The following is a 16,945-nucleotide window of genomic DNA, read 5'->3' as shown; positions in this document are numbered from 1 at the left end:
TTCTGATACCACAGTCACCTATTTAGACAAGCTTCTCCCACATTAACAATAATAATTCACTTTTAGCACTTACATTATGTCTAACTATGTAACTGTTTTATAAGGGTTTGTACATTACCTCTCTGTTTACAAGCATACCCACTCAAGTGTACAGGTGGAAAACTCTTTAAATCATTCAACAAATGTTTAATTGTGAGCTCTCTGGCCTAGGTACTTAGAATACATTTGTGAACCAAGCTGATGAAAATTTTTGTCCTCATGGAGTTAAAAGGTCCACAGAAAGAGACAGCCAAAAAGAATACATATAATAGAAAAAAAGAAGTAATATGGTATTTACAAAGTATTAAGTGCTGTGGTATACAAGGAAAATTAGAGTAACATGAAGGAAAGCAGGGATGCCTGCAGGTGGCATGATTAAAAAGGAAGCTCAGGGTCAGCTTCATGGAGATGAGAGCTGACCAAAGCTTTGGAGGAGAGGAAATAGCCAAAGAGTAAGATTTCAGATTAATCATCTGATGGAAGGAACTGTTAGAGAAGTCTCTAATGTAAGAAAAACCTGTGATAAAAGTTAGTCAAACTGAATCAGAAGGATAAAAAATTAGAAAAGTTACCTTGAATCAGATCATGAAGAACTTCAAAGTCCACTCAGCATGGCTTTTTTTCTGAGTGACACGGGAGGTCACTTGAGGGTTTTTATTTTTATTTTTAATTTAATTTAATTAATTTATTTATTTTGAGATGGATTTTCACTCTTGTTGCCCAGGCTGGAGTGCAATGGTGTGATCTTGGCTCACCGCAACCTCCACCTCCTGGGTTCAAGCGATTCTGCCTCAGCCTCCCGAGTAACTGGGATTACAGGCATGCACCACCACGCCCGGTTAATTTTGTATTTTTAGTAGAAACGGGGTTTCTCCATGTTGGTCAGGCTGGTCTCAAACTTCCAACCTCAAGGGATCTGCCCGCCTTGGCCTCCCAAAGTGCTGAAATTACAGGTGTGAGCCACCGTGCCTGGCCTACTTGAGGGTTTTTAATAGAAGATTGACATTCCCTATTATATTTCAAATGATTACTCAAGGTATTCTGTCAAGAAGAGATCATAGGTGCTAAGAGCCAAAGCAAGGAGTCTTGCTAAAAGTTATTGAAGGAGTCCAGGTGAGACATGATGGTAGTTCAGTAGTTCAGATAGGACAATTATAGAGTCCAAGGTTTTTGGCCTGAGCAACTAGAAAAATGGAGTTGCTAATAAACTTGCTCAGATAGAGCAGGTTTGGAGAGGGAGACCAGTAGTTAAATTTTAGTTAGGTTAAGTTTGAGGTGTTTATTATACATCCAATTGGCAATGCCAAGTAGGAGTTGGTGTTATGAGGCTGGAGTTTGGGGAGAAGACCTGGAATTGAGCTATACATTGACTTGTTGACTTAGTCATGGGGTCACTAACAGAGTTAGTGTACATAGAAAATAGAATACAATCAAATACCAAACTTGGGGAACTTCAATAGAAAATAAGTAAAAGAACCCAAAAACTGCCCAATAACTTTGCTACTTAGAGTGTGGTCTATGGAACAGCAGCATCAACATCGCTAGGAAGATAGAATCTTAAACTGTGCTCCAGAAATGCATTTTAACTGAATCAGTATTGCATTTTAACAAGATTCTCTAGGTGATTTGTTCACATTTTATAGTTTGAGAAGCACTGGCCTAGAAGACAAGAAAATAATCTCTATTAAGAAGAAAAGAGTGATGAACTGTGTCAATTGCTCTAACATGTCAAAGAAGATGAGGGCTAAGAAGTGATCATAGGCTTTAGGATTATGAAAGTCATTGGAGACCTTGACAAGAGACGTTTCGTTGGAGTAGTGAGGTCAGGAGCATGAATGATGGGAAGGGGAGAATTGAAAATGCACAGTATAGAAAACTGAATAAATTTTGCTTCTAGTGAGGGCAAAGAAATGGGTAGAGTGGCTGGGCAGGCAAGCTAGGGCAAGGGAAATTTTTTTGTTGATTTAAGATAGAAGAAACAACTGCATATTTGGATGGTAATGAGCTAAGAGCTACCTTTGAAGTAAATTGACCCATAGAACATCACATGTCTTTCTTACCCCAAATCCCAAGATATACTTCCCAGTTTTAGCAAAATTGAAAAGAAATCCAAATATGCTTTGAATAAAGCATTTGAGAATTCTTGTGCAAGTCAGGAGATGAAGAGATCATTGACCTATAACATACAGGCTAAGTCACTGTAAGATTTTTATTAAAGACTGGATCACCCACTGTCACCTAAAGTTAAATCATGATGACAACATTGTGCTTTAAGAACACAGACAGTTTGGTATGATGTTCATATATAGCAAGGTATATCTTTAAAAAGAAATAAAATATTTTAAACTCCCACATAATCATCATATGTTAACCACAGCTGTTAGGAGACCCTCAAAAGATACATTTGCAAAATTGTGGATGTCAATTGTAGTTTAGTTTTCATCAGGACAAGCTATGGCACTGAATCACACAGTTCACTGCCCTAGTTTTCTCCGGGAAAGGTAAGCCATCAGCCCTGGCCCAGGAAACATTTAACTGTTGAGTTGTTTAGGCTGACTTGAGTTCCGTGTCTCAAAATATTGTTTGTCCTGTCTCTGTCATTAAAAATTGAGAGGGTGGACTGGAAGGGACAAGGAGACCTGACACCTGGGTTTTTAGTACCAATGCCTTCAAGTATTATTTGTATGTTTTGGGCCAAATAACTTGATATCTTTAAATTAGTTTTCTCATCTGCATAATAGCAAGATTGGGCTTTATAGATAATGCTTCCATTTCCTTCCACTGTTGTTTTTAAAACAACTTAAGTATAATTTCATAAAATAAAATGCAAAAATTTTAAGTGTATAGTTTCATGAATTTTGATAATTACGTACATTAGAGTAGCCACCTCCTTTAGCAAGAGAATTTTTTTAATGTTTTAACACAGAAGACACAAAAGCATATTTAGATGGGAATTATTTAAGATCTATGTTTAAAATACATTGAGTTAAAGAACATCACACCGCCTGTAATCCCAGCACTTTGGGAGGCCAAGACGGGTGGATCATGAGGTCAGGAGATCGAGACTATCCTGGCTAACACGGTGAAACCCCGTCTCTGCTAAAAAGTACAAAAAACTAGCCAGGCGAGGTGGCGGGCGCCTGTAGTCCCAGCTATTCGGGAGACTGAGGCAGGAGAATAGCGTAAACCCGGGAGGCGGAGCTTGCAGTGAGCTGAGATCCGGCCACTGCACTCCAGCGTGGGCGACAGAGCGATACTCTGTCTCAAAAAAAAAAAAAAAAAAAAAAAAAAAAGAACATCACACCAAGAAAATTCCATCATGAAGAGAGACTCGGGCTTCTTATCCCAAGAAAAATTCCTTATGCCCTTTTCAATTCCCTACCACCTCAGAGGTGACCACTGCCCAGATTTATCTGACCACAGCTTAGTTTTGTCTAGTCTAGAACTTCATATAAATGGAATCATACAGGATATGCTCTTTTATGTCTGACTTCTTTTACTTAGTATAATATTTTTGAGATTTATTTGTGTTGTTACTTGTATCAGTAGTTTTACTGTCCTTTTTATTGATGATTAATATTCCATTGTGTTAATATGCCACAGTTGTTTATTGATTCCTCTCTTGATGGACATTTGAGATGTTTTCAATTTTAAGCTATTCTGACAAATGCTGCCATGAAATTCTTATACCGATACTTTTGTGAACAAAATTTTTATTAGGTAAGTATGTAGGAGTGGAATTGCTGGCTGATCATAAGCAAATATGTGTTTAACACTATGGAAAACTGCCAAACAGTTCTTCAAAGTGGCTATCTAATTTTACCAGTAATGTAGGAGAGTTTTAGTCACTGCACATTCTCATCAATAGTTGATGTTGATAGTATTTTATTGATAGTGTTGATAGTATTTTACATTTAGCCATTCTGGTGGATTAGAGTGGTATCTCATGGTCACTGCTAAAACATTTAGTATCTATGGAAGTTCTAAATTTCATACATTTTCATTTGCAGTGATGGATAAAACACATGTTTCTCTTCTTCATCTACTCTACAACACAGGAAAAAATGTTCCTGCATGTGAAAGGAGAAATTCATCTGGGAAGATTTATGATGAGAAATCGTGATGTTGTGCTCACAACAACTTTTGTGGATGATATAAAAGCTTTGCCAACTACCTATGAAAAGGGAGAATATTTTGCCTTTTTGGAAACCTATGGAACCCACTACAGTAGCTCTGGGTCTCTGGGAGGACTCTATGAACTAATATATGTTTTGGATAAAGCTTCCATGAACCGGAAAGGTATGCCTAGAAATAGAACTCTGACTTCAAATACTGTTTTGACCAAACATTATTTTGTTCACCAACCTCTTTGAATGGTTAAAATCTTAAGAATACAAAGCCCTGTAACCGGCTCCTTTGAGAGGACTCTCTTCCTGCCCTTTGGCACCTAAAATCCTGTTAAATAGCAAATTGACTTCCATCTCAAATAAGCTGACTTGGTCATATTCTACTCAGCAGCAGCACTGAGAGATGGATCAATTATATTGCAATTTCACATCTATTAGAAGGTGGCACTTTTAGTGAAATACTAAACAAACGATGAAAGAAAGTACAGACATAATTTGTATAACCTACTTCTTAATCAGCAGACTAGTCCAATTTCTATATCTTATCTTCCAGAATATACTTCAATATTGGAGGGAAAATATTGTTCTAAATTTTCTTTTGGCAGGAAAAGAAGCAGCAGTGTTATCATATAAATCTAACATCTGAAAGCAAGGGTGGAAATTGGTTTTACCTCATGTGATGACACTTCTCATTTTATGGTGGTGGTTGAATTGGGCTCATGTTAAGTAGATTTCTGGTCATGGGGAAATCACGGGGAAAAGGACCATGGTCAATTATCAATGTCGGTCATAGGTAGAAGATAGGCCTGCTGATACATAGTTATTGGCCTGGCCTAAAGGGTTCGTCTAAGTCTTTTAAGAAAAATATAAATGCAAAGTGACTATATAAGTAAGTTATAATCATTCATGTTGTAAGTAATTATGGCTAGTTATAATATTCCTTAAGGAGGTGATGGATGCCAGGATGCCTTCTCTCTGCCCTTGTAACTATAGGTGTGTCTCTTAGGGAGGAAAGCGTTGCTAAAAATCACTTTAATGGCTTTTATGGGGTCAGAGTGTCAAGGTATCAGGTGTTAAGTGAAGGGTGGAATGTAACTGTGACGTAAAAGCCTGACACTCTCCCCAAGGTCAGTAGATACTTTAGGGATAACAAAGCATGACACAGCAGAACCAGCTGGTCTTGATGCCTCAGTCTTGTTTTGGGTAGAGAGAAGCTCTCCCGGGGCAAGTGGAATGTAACATTACTTATCTTGCACTTTCACAGGGCTATATCCACAACACAGTGAAGTCACTGTGAGCTCCACCTGGAAGCTATATTGATGGAGATATCACATAAGGGAGGAGTACAAGAGGGCAGAGGTCTTGAGTAACTTGAAAATGAGAAGAGAAAGGTTTATGAGTGGTGATCAAAACACAAAGAAATCTTCAGACTAGGAGTTGCTTTGGTGAAAAAGCTCCATAGGCTGAGATCTTTAATCCTGAATAATTCAGAAGCTACTTACCCTCTGGTCTTAATAGACAAGGATCATCAGGTCAATTCTAGTGACTTTGAAGAGGAAGTCCTCTTTCTCACTTCTCCAGTGCCAATATCTGAGGACCAAGTCATGTCCTCTGCCTCAATTTAGGATGTCTGGACATGAAAGTGTCCACTGCTAAGGCAGAGAATCTGAACACTTTAGGGTCACCCAGGTATCTTTCACCCTCATCTTCAGAAGCAGAGTCCTCACACTTCTTAAGGATAAGGTTAGAAATCTAGAATTATGGATTTCTGGTATTGTTTTCCATTTTTATCCTCTCTCTTCCCTTCCCATGGGAAATGCCACCTGATAGTTTCTAAGTTCTTACTAATTGTGGTTGCATGAGAAGTATTTGATAGATGAATAAACGCCTAAATGCCCCCAGAGGTCTACCCCGACACTCCTTGTAGAACCCCGTGATTAACCTCATTTCATTTTTTTCTTTCCTTTTTCACAAAGCATTTTGGCTCCCAGAACAAATAATCACAAATTCGTGTGTGTGTGCCTGTGTGTGTGTGTTTGTGTGTATGAAATAAGAAATGATAAATAAGGGCAAAAACTGACATGGTCAATGAACTGTCATCTGGGCTGTTTACCCTTAAAATAGAGGAATAATTATTTTTTCTGAATTGCAAAAACAGATAATAACTGATAGACTTTGAAAAATTAGGATTTTTCTTTCTACTAACTGTTTGGGCACCTACACACCATAATGAGTCAGCTTCCAAGACTGATATCTACCAAGTAGCATTCATAGGACGAAAGCAAAGTGGCTACATACATACATCAGCCGTCTGTCCAAAGCAATGAACCAGCTACATTAAGGATGAACTGAGTTTTCCAAAAAGGATCAGGAGATGTTGATATATCTCATGACCAAATTATGAAGTTGATGCAGAGAAGTACTTAGTAGCTAGACAGCTCTGGGTTCAAATCCAAACTTACTAGCTGAGTAATGAGCCATTAGAAGGTTATCCAACTGCTCTACAATTCCACATTTTCATCTGTACAATGAGGACAATATAGTACTTACTTCACAAAGCCAGTGTGAGGATTAAATTAGTTAAAACACACAAAATGCTTAGAAGGATGCCAGACACGTGATAAGCATTCAATATATGATAGACATTGTTGTCCCTCTTCTATGACATTACAGATAAAAGACTTTCCTATAACCATCACAGTTTGACCTACATCCCTTTAAACCATGTGGTAGACTTAATGTGTCGTTTGCCATTAAGTTGACAAGCAAAGTCAAAGGGAGGTCACTATAATCTAATATGAGGACAAAGCAGGACAGACATGATGGCATATTTGAATTTAGTAATAGTATATAGGAACCTAAGTAAGGATGTTTCTTGAAAATAGCAAAATTGGAATTTATTTGTAATGTTGATAGACATTGTCTAATAATTTTCAAATAAATTCATTAAACAGGTGTTGAACTAAAAGATGTAAAGAGATGCCTCGGGTATCATCTGGATGTATCTCTGGATTTCTCTAAAATCTCTGCTGGAGCTAAAGCTGATAAAGATGATTGTGTAAAGAGGGGAGAGGGTAGAGCTGGTAAGTGTGGCCCCACTTGTTAGACTTCGTAAAGCCTGGGGGTAGATGTCAATGAGCACTGCCCTCTTGCAATGAGCCCTCTTAATTGTCTATCCTCTTTGTGCTTAAAAACTATATTTTATGTACAGTGGTTTTCAAACCACTATAAACACAGATAGCCCAGGGACATGTATTCACCAGTATCGCTATTGTGCTGGTTGTACAGTACACAACTCAAGGGGGTGTGATTCGCACGGTAGTCATTTTAGACTTGTATATTTATCATGGCAATAGTAAGGAAGCATTTTCATAAAAAGTTTCCTTTCTTCACCCTAATTTTAACAAAGCTTCCAAATAAGCAAGTGACAATGTTCGTGCATCCATTAACAAAGGACAAGGCCAAAACGATTTCCCCAACTCCACCTTCCACCTAAATAGAAATCCCTAATTAGTCCTTAACTTTAAATCGGTGCCTAACCTTTTCAAAAATACAAATGTATTTGGTATAAATATTACTTCCTACTGTTAATCTTTAGCAGATTTACAAGTATGAATTAGTGCTAGAATTCTCAACTTTTCCTCTAATCAGAAATACCTGAGAACATTTAAAAAATACAAATGCTTAAAACTCACCTTTAAAGAAAGAGTCAACTGGTAGTGGGCAGGCAAAAGTGGGGAAAAACCTGATATATTTAAAAGCATATCAACCAATAATATGTGTCCATGATTGAAAAACCAATGATGAAGTGGTGGGAAAAAACTGAATTTGCCACTGACTTCACAAAGCCAGTGTGAGGATTAAATTAGTTAAAACACACAAAATGCTTAGAAGGATGCCAGACACGTGATAAGCATTCTATATGCCTATCTATATTTGATATAGATCAAATCTATATTTCTATATTTGATCCTTAAGCTAACTGTGTAATCTCTGGCTAGTCACTCCACCTCTCTGTTTCCAATTTCTCTTCTATAAAAATGAAGACGGGATGACAAAAATTGTCTTGAAATTCCTTTCCAGTTTTAAAAATTCACAGATGTAAAAGACTTACAAAGGTTTATTAAAAGAGGCTTAGTCTACAGAGAGACACTGAGGAAAAGATGGGTAGGATTGGGAGTGGAAAGAAATGTTAGTTTTCACATTATTCTTTTTTGAACTCTTCTTTTTGTAATATTAAAATATATCAAAGCAAATGTACACAAATATAATTATGAAGGTAAGTTTGCAACAGAAAATATATATTACACCCAAAGTCATATTTAGTTCCCATGTGTACATGTTTGTATGTGAAGAGCTGTGAAGTATCAGTGTATCTAGACCATGGGTAACATTTTTATTTTTTAAAGGAGATGACAGAATCTGCAATTGGCTACTAATGTAAATTTCCATTGTAGATTTGAGGTGAAAAAATGCATAAGCAATATTTACAATTAAAATTTAATAAATACATTAGGTTGTATTTTACTAAAAGGACTCAATAAATGTTTATCACATGTCCTTTTGATAACTAGCCATAGAACTACAACTGTTTCTCTTTAAATCTTCCTTCTCTCCTCAGTAAACATCACCAGTGATCACCTCATAGATGATGTTATTTCACTCATAAGAGGTGGAACCAGACAATATGCATTTGAACTGAAAGAAAAGCTTCTCCGAGGAACCATGATTGATGTGACTGATTTTGTCAACTGGGCCTCTTCCATAAATGATGCTCCTGTTCTCATTAGTCAAAAAGTAAGAAACATGTTTATTTTCAAATAGAAGACTGTGTCATTTTTTTAATTAAATGTCACATTGTTTCAGGTGAACTGTTAAGCTTCATCTGAAAGAGACATGAACATTCAGATACACTCCCATCTCTTCCCCAAAAGGAGGCATGGCATAGAGGAAAGGCATGGTGTGGAGTCAGACCATCCTGGCGGACTTCCTGTCTCTGTCTCTCACTAGGTGTGGGATGTTTTCTGGCCTCTACAACACTGAATTCTCCAGGACTCCATGTTTATTCTGAGAATTTAACGAAATTGCTTATATAGAACATAGAGCACACACTGTAACAAGATAGGTACTCACATATGATTGGTTCCCTCCGGTTGGCCCCTTGCCTTCCCATGGTCATGGTGTTCCACTATCACGTCTAACACAAGAGAATTGTATTTACTAAGGGTCCTTTTTTTTTTTTTTTGAGACAAGTCTCACTGTGTCACCCAGGCTGGAGTGCAATGGCGCGATCTCGGCTCACTGCAACCTCCTCCTCCCGAGTTCAAGTGATTCTCATGCCTCAGCCTCCTGAGTAGCTGGGATTACAGATGCTCACCACCACATTCAGCTAATTTTTTTGTATTTTTAGTAGAGACAGGGTTTTGCCATGTTGGCCAGGCTAGTCTCAAACTCCTGGCCTCAAGTGATCCGCCTGCCTCAGCCTTCCAAAGTCCTGGGATTACAGACATGAGCCCCCCTGCCTGGTCTAAGGGTCTTTATGAAAGAAATGTTCATAAAGTCTACAAGAAAATAAAACTAACGGTGAACAATTCTTATGGTCAGTAAATTTTTCCCTTTTTCTATCTTGATTATAATAGTTTTCAGCTTACAAACCCGTTGGGAGTTCATAGTCAAGTTCTTATTCCTAGAGAAAAAAAAAAGTGTTATTATTGTAAGGATATAAATGACAATGTTATTTAGCCTCATCTTTCTTTCCCCAAGCTACCTAAAACTGGTATGCATTTTTCTTTACTTCTTTTATTACTAGTACTATTAGTGCTTTTTTTCTACTTCCCTGTATAACTTTCAATTTTCTCCATGTGTTTCACAATTTGCTTTCCTCAGATCATGTTTATTTTTGACTGCTCCCTACTCCAGTCTGATTAACTTGAGTTACAGAAATTTTAACATTTTCATAGGACTAGTTATTGGATAATTTTATTCCTTTATTCTATTTTATTGTCTTTAAAGAATGAGTGAAACCTCTAAGACTATCTCCTTTATGTGAAGAAAAAATAAACTGGAAATTTTTATAATCTATTCTCCCTTTATGTTATAGAAATATAGCCGTTCGTAGATATGCAATGTATTTATGAGTTAAAATACTTTGTCCCAAAGTAGGACAAAAAGGGGGGGAAAAGCTGGTGAAATTCTATGTATGAAATTAAAATCAGAAGATGCCTCTTTGATCTTATTAAATTTGAATCTTACATAAATTTATTATCTTGAACTCAGTAAAATAAGTTTATGTTGGAAGATATTAAATAAGAAAAAAATGGGTAATTTAGGTGAATATTTACATCCAGATGAACATCCTAGGCTCTACAAAGCAAGTTCAACTGTCTTTCTACAAATTCAAGAGTGTTCTCTGAAGAGGTCTTAATAATAGTTCAGCATGTTCTAGAGATAATTTTTTAAATCTCAAATAAATAAGGCAGCTGCTGAAGATTTACTACTAGATTTATTAAAACTATTCAAAGACCCTCATCAACTTTATTGGTGCAGTCCTGCTGTACGGATGCACAGTATAGTTTATCCCATTTTTAGGGACAACCATTTACTTCCCCAAATTTTCAGATTGGTAGACATCCCATTTAGACTATCGGTATAAGTTTCTTTCCTCATAAACAGGAAGGCTGGCCTTTTCATATCAACATTTTACCTAAGGAAATGGTAGCTATTGTTAGTTCACTATGGACCACTTTTTAAATTTATCTTCTTGTCAAAAGAGTTGAGCAAAGCAAAATTGTGGGTTTTGTTGACTTTGTATAACTTTTAAATCTCTGAAGAAACATGAGATATAGTTAAATTTGATCTTGAATTAGATTCCAAGTTATTTTACTCTCATAATTCCAGTAGAAGTGGACCTTTGGTTAACTTGTAGCTACTTCCAGGAGACAATTACACAATCTGTGATCACTAATTAATTTTCAGGAATTTGAAGCATTCTGTTGTCTGCAGATGACATGTTCAAACATTGGGGCTGGTCTTTTAAAGAATTACTAGAACCTCTCCCGCCCACCCTAAACTATAAACTGGTCAATATTAAATATTCTGTAGCAAATTAAATCAATTATCTAGGTATTTATGTTGAAAACCGATTATCTTGGAGAAAAGACCAGAAAGTTGACTGTAAGCTCTCACTTAATATTATCAATAGGTTCTTGGAAACTGTGACCTTAACCAAAATGACCTATAACAAAACCTATTTTGCCATAAGCTAATGAATGGTTAAGTTCCTGTAGCATATTTCTGGTCACAAAAACATTACCAAACTTCTAAATAAAAACTAAAACACTTCTAATATTGAATTTTGAAATACATGTAAGCTATTTACACATTTAAAAAAGATTAATAAAAACAATTAAGATAATGATTTACCTCCTTACTCTAGTTCAGGGTAGTCTATCCCAGCAGCTCAGGGTGCAAAGCAGGAATCAACCATGGACAGAGCACCATCTCAACCCAAGGCAAACTCCACACACCCACACTCACTCAGACTAGGACCATGTAGGCACACTGATTTGTCTAGCATGACTATCTTTGGGATGTGGAAGAAAACAAGCAGAACCAGAGAGAGACCACACAAACGTGGGGAGATTGTCAAACTCCCCATGCACACAGTGACCCCAGCTGAGAACTGATTTTTTTCTCAATATTACAAAGAAATGACCTTGAATGAAACAACATTATTCTAGGACCTACTGTTTTACTCGAAGTGGAACGCTGTATGAATATATTACTGAGATTTTCTAAATAAACTATATGGTAAAATATATATGTTATAAATATATAGTATATATAATTTATAAAATAATATAATTTATAAAATCTATAAATACAGTTATATATTTTTCCATATTCAAGTAATTATGGCCATGCTCTTTTAGGTAGAACCTGTGGTTTTCAGGCCCCATTTGTCTGCTTTGTCAAACCCAAAATCACTTCTTGAGGAATGTCTTGGCCCAGCCCAAAAATCTCTCCTTGGCCCTTCTCCATGCAGAGGACATAGGCTGGCCCTCTCTTTCAATGCTTACTTTTGTCATGGTCTTCAGCTTCCATGAAAATATATTAATTCTATTGCCAACTTGCCTGAATGTTAACACAAGTGGTTCTACAGTTTAACTCAACAGAATAGCTGCACTTTGTTTTCCTCTTAAACCTACTGCAACAAACTAGTTATTAAAATGTCAGCTAAGAGAAATCACATTTATTAAAGACTGCCTGGAAGATATAAAGATTATTATTTCCTCTAGAGCAATAGCAGCAAAATGAGTACAGCTGCAATATTGGCTTCCTGTAAAGTTTTGTTTTTCCATTATTAGAAATAAAGTTATGTAATCTACTGTTTTATTTACTAAAAGGTTGTTATGTAATGCTATGTCCTCTTTATGAGACTCATAGGAAATATTACTCTTTAATCTCATTTTGTTTCTCTTGGGAATCAGGTGAGTTTTTCTACCTGATTGGTAACAAATGCATGAGATCAGTAAATTTGGTTGTGTCTTACTCAGTGCACTAGAAAATATAGCTAAATTTGTGAACCACTTCATGCAAATGGATAGGTCCTCCTGGCATTAATGTAGTTCATTTTTGTTGCTTTTGCCTCCATCCTGCTTTTTCTGTTCTCAGTTCTCCTTTCCCATTTCCCTCAGCCACTCATATGTCTATATGTTAAGCTGTATTAGTTCTTCCAGAGTTACATGGTGTAATAATTTATGAATCAATTAACCTATCATTTTTGCTCTATGTGTAACTCTTAGCAGTTATGAACCAGATGTTAAAGAGCATCAATATTTTAAAGGGTTATAGTACAAGTGAGAATCATTTCTAACTCCCTTGTTTAGGGATAAAAAACAACACTCATTCTATCAACAAACTATAGTTGGTATACATAGTTTACGTTGGATGTCTGAAGGAAATCTCAACTTATTTATTAAACTGTATTCTTATTTATACTTTAACACTTTTATGGTAGATTATATCCTACCATAAATGTATCAACACATGGTGGAAAGATAGAGTTATCTAGGATAGGAGAAAAAGTAAAATCATTTTCTTATTTAATAGAAAATAAAAGTTCATCAGAAAAAGATGGAACCCTTCAGGAAAACATCAAAATTTCCATTTTAATTTTCCTTTGTTCTCCTGTGGATTTTTTAACTCCAGGATTTGAAGCTTCTCTGAAACTACTGCCATTGCATGTCCTTCATCTTTAACTCTTCCAACACTGTTTATAAATTTAATCCAAATTGTATTTCCTTCATGACCCTCTGTTCCTGTATTCTAGACTATCTGGCCTTGACTTTCTTTTGAAGGGTAAAACAAGATGAATTTCTTTTTTAAAAGAAAACAAAATAATTCTACCACATGCTTATGTTTGTGCCAATGTTGCAATGTTGCTGAGAGGTTTCCTTCTTTCAAATAAATATGACATGGTTGAAATCTGAATCCTCTGAATTCTATATACTATATATTAATTCATAAAAGAATACACTCGTCAACAGTTATGCTGACTTTGTAGAAGTTCTTGACATATTCCATATATGAACCTATTCACAATGCAAGTTTTGCAAATATCTTCTCCCACTTAAGAATTTCCTCTTTAATGGTGTTTTTGATACAGATATCCTCTTATGTACTTTTTCTTTTGAACGAATTTTAGACACAGCAAAATTACACATACAGTGCAGATAGTAATATTGCAGAAGTAATATTGCAGAATAGTACAGATAGTCATATTGAAGAAATAGTAGAGGGAATTCACTTATAAGCTTCATCTCCCACCCAGCTCCTAATGTTAGTAATTTACATAGGCATAGTAAAATTATCAAAATCAGAAAATTCACACTAAGTAATTAGCTAAAGCACAGGTTTTATACACATTTCACAAGTTTTTCCCTTAATCTCTTTTTTCCCTTCTGTTTCAGGATCCAACCTAGGGTCCCACATTGCATTTAGTTGTCACATCTCTTTAGTGTCTCCCAATCTGTTATAGGTCTTCAGACTTTCCTTGTCTTTCTTAACCTTGACACTTTTTATGAGGACTGGTCAGTTATCATGTCAAATGTCTCCCAATTTAGCATTCGAGTAGGTTAAGGTTATGGATATTTGGCAAGAATACTACAGAAGTAATGTTCTGTTATTCTCAGTGCATCATATTCTGGGTTATGATGTTGATGATTTTTTTATTTTGACGTAGTTAAATGTATCTTTCTATTCACTATAGTTAGTGTTTTCAATGTTTTAATTAAAGTTTTTTCCTACCTCAAGACCTTGATACTTTCCTATGTATTACCCTTCAACAGCTTTATTATTTTGCTTTTATATTTAGATCTACAATATTAAACTTGGTCTCACTAAAATAAGGAATAAACAAAAAATATTAACTCTCATCATTTTTATTTCATATTACAGTAAGTCCTAGCCAGTGCAATAAAGCAAGAAAAATAAACAAAATGCTTAAGGACTGCAAGGAAGAAGTTAAACTATCTCTCCATATATGGCATGATTGTTTAAATAGAACATTATAAGAAATCTATAACTCTACACTACATTTGTGTATTTGTTTCTCCTTGTACTTGGATTTTTATTTTATATATTTTAAGGCTTATTACCAAGGGCATACAAATTTAGAATTATTACATCTTCTTGGTGAATTAAAATGTCTTTCTTTATTTCTGGTAATGTTTTCTGCCTCAATTTTTTTTTTAATTACCTAGGTTTACCAGATGTCTCTGTTGGTATGCACATAGCATACATTCTTCAGTCTTTTTATTCTCAGTTTGTTTGTGCCCTCAAGTTTTGTTGGGATTAGTTGGACTTTTTTTTTTTTTTTTTTTTTTTTGAGACGGAGTCTCGCTCTGTCACCCAGGCTGGAGTGCAGTGGCCGGATCTCAGCTCACTGCAAGCTCCACCTCCCAGGTTGATGCCATTCTCCTGCCTCAGCCTCCCGAGTAGCTGGGATTACAGGTGCCTGCCACCATGCACAGCTAATTTTTGTATTTTTAGTAGAAACAGGGATTTCACCATGTTGACCAGGCTGGTCTCGAACTCCTGACCTCAAGTGATCCACCTGCCTTGGCCTCCCAAAGTGCTGGGATTACAACCAGGAGCCACTGAACCCAGTGTATTTTCATCTTTGACAAATACTTCTTAGGTACCTGCAATGTGCCAGGCTCTATTGTAGCATTGGGTCTAAAGCAGTGAATAAAAGAGATAAAAATCTCTAACCTAGCAAACTTTTTCTAATATAATCCAAAAGCACAAGTGAAATAGATATCATAATATTAATATTTTAGTGTACATTTTCCAGTCATCAGAGTCTTTATCAGAGTCATGGTTAGCCAATTTGATTTCATATAATATAATTTTATATCTTGGTTTTTAGTGAGTAGTATATAGACACATTTTAATGTAATTAGATTTTTTAAAATAGGTATTACTTATGTAAAGTAAAATTTAATGTTTTTAGTGTAAAGGGCCCTAGGTTTCCACAAACACTTACAATCATGAAACCACCAGGAAAGTCAATACAGAAAACGTTTCTACCACACAGTCCTATCATGTCCATTTTCAATAAACTCCTCCTTGCTGCCCCACTTCTACATAACCACTGATCTGTTTACTGCCATATAAATGTAATCATGTAACTTTTGAGTTTGGCCCTTTCACTTAGCATTATACATTTGAGATCCATCCACATTCACACATCGACATTCTTGTATGTATGAGTAGTTCCTTTCATTTTTATTGCTCAGTAGTATTCCATTATATATAGACTCCATGGTATAGACTAAACAGTTTGTTTATATAGTAATCTGTTGAAGGACATTTATTTGTTTCCAGATGATAATTCTTTTGGTGATTATGAATAAAACCATTATAAATATTTGAATACAGAATTTTGCATGAACATATTTTTCTTTTCTCTAAGAGAGGGATTGCTTGGTCATATGATATATGTGTTTATACAAAACTACATAAGAAATAGCCAAATTTTTTTCCAAAGTAGTTGCATTACCACCAGAAATATATGAGAGTTTCAATTTCTTAGATAATCATGTCATCTGAAATACAGATTTCCTTATTCTATTCTCAGTCTCTATGTATTTTATTTCTTTTTCTTGCATTATTGCATTGTCCAATGCATCTAATATGATATTGCACCATTAAGTATGATGTTATCTGTAGGTTTTACATAGATGTTCTTTATCAGGTTGAGGAAGTTCCCTTTAATTCCTAGTTTGCTCAGAATTTTTATCGTAAATAGATATTGAATTTTGTCCAAGAATTATTCTTGGCCGGGCGCGGTGGCTCAAGCCTGTAATCCCAGCACTTTGGGAGGCCGAGACGGGCAGATCACGAGGTCAGGAGATCGAGACCATCCTGGCTAACACGGTGAAACCCCGTCTCTACTAAAAAATACAAAAAAAAACTAGCTGGGCGAAGTGGCGGGCGCCTGTAGTCCCAGCTACTCGGGAGGCTGAGCCAGGAGAATGGCTAAACCCGGGAGGCGGAGCTTGCAGTGAGCTGAGATCTGGCCACTGCACTCCAGCCTGGGTGACAGAGTGAGACTCCGTCTCAAAAAAAAAAAAAAAAGAATTATTCTTTATTGAGATGATCATATGATTTTTCACTTTTAATAAGTTGTTATGGTGAATGATATTGATTATTTAAATTTTGAGCAAACCTGGTGCTTAAACACTGTTGTATTTGATTTGCTACTGTCTTGGGAT

The 16,945-nt window shown here is 35.9% G+C and overlaps 1 protein-coding gene across 1 annotated transcript in view; it reads left to right on the top strand.

Annotated features, from left to right (window-relative positions):
• The window catches only part of C9 (complement C9), an 83,698-nt gene that overhangs the window by 41,873 nt on the left and 24,880 nt on the right, over positions 1-16,945 (top strand). Inside the window, exons 7-9 of the mRNA XM_050793423.1 lie at positions 4,098-4,338; positions 7,121-7,249; positions 8,788-8,963. Of these exons, the coding sequence (XP_050649380.1) occupies positions 4,098-4,338; positions 7,121-7,249; positions 8,788-8,963 (546 nt within the window). The remainder of the gene's footprint in view (positions 1-4,097; positions 4,339-7,120; positions 7,250-8,787; positions 8,964-16,945) is intronic.

This window comes from Macaca thibetana, chromosome 6 (genome assembly GCF_024542745.1).
Source record: "Macaca thibetana thibetana isolate TM-01 chromosome 6, ASM2454274v1, whole genome shotgun sequence".
Classification (NCBI taxonomy): Eukaryota; Metazoa; Chordata; class Mammalia; order Primates; family Cercopithecidae; genus Macaca; species Macaca thibetana.
Note: the sequence above shows the minus strand (reverse complement) of the source record. Positions and strands in the feature narration are given on the sequence as shown.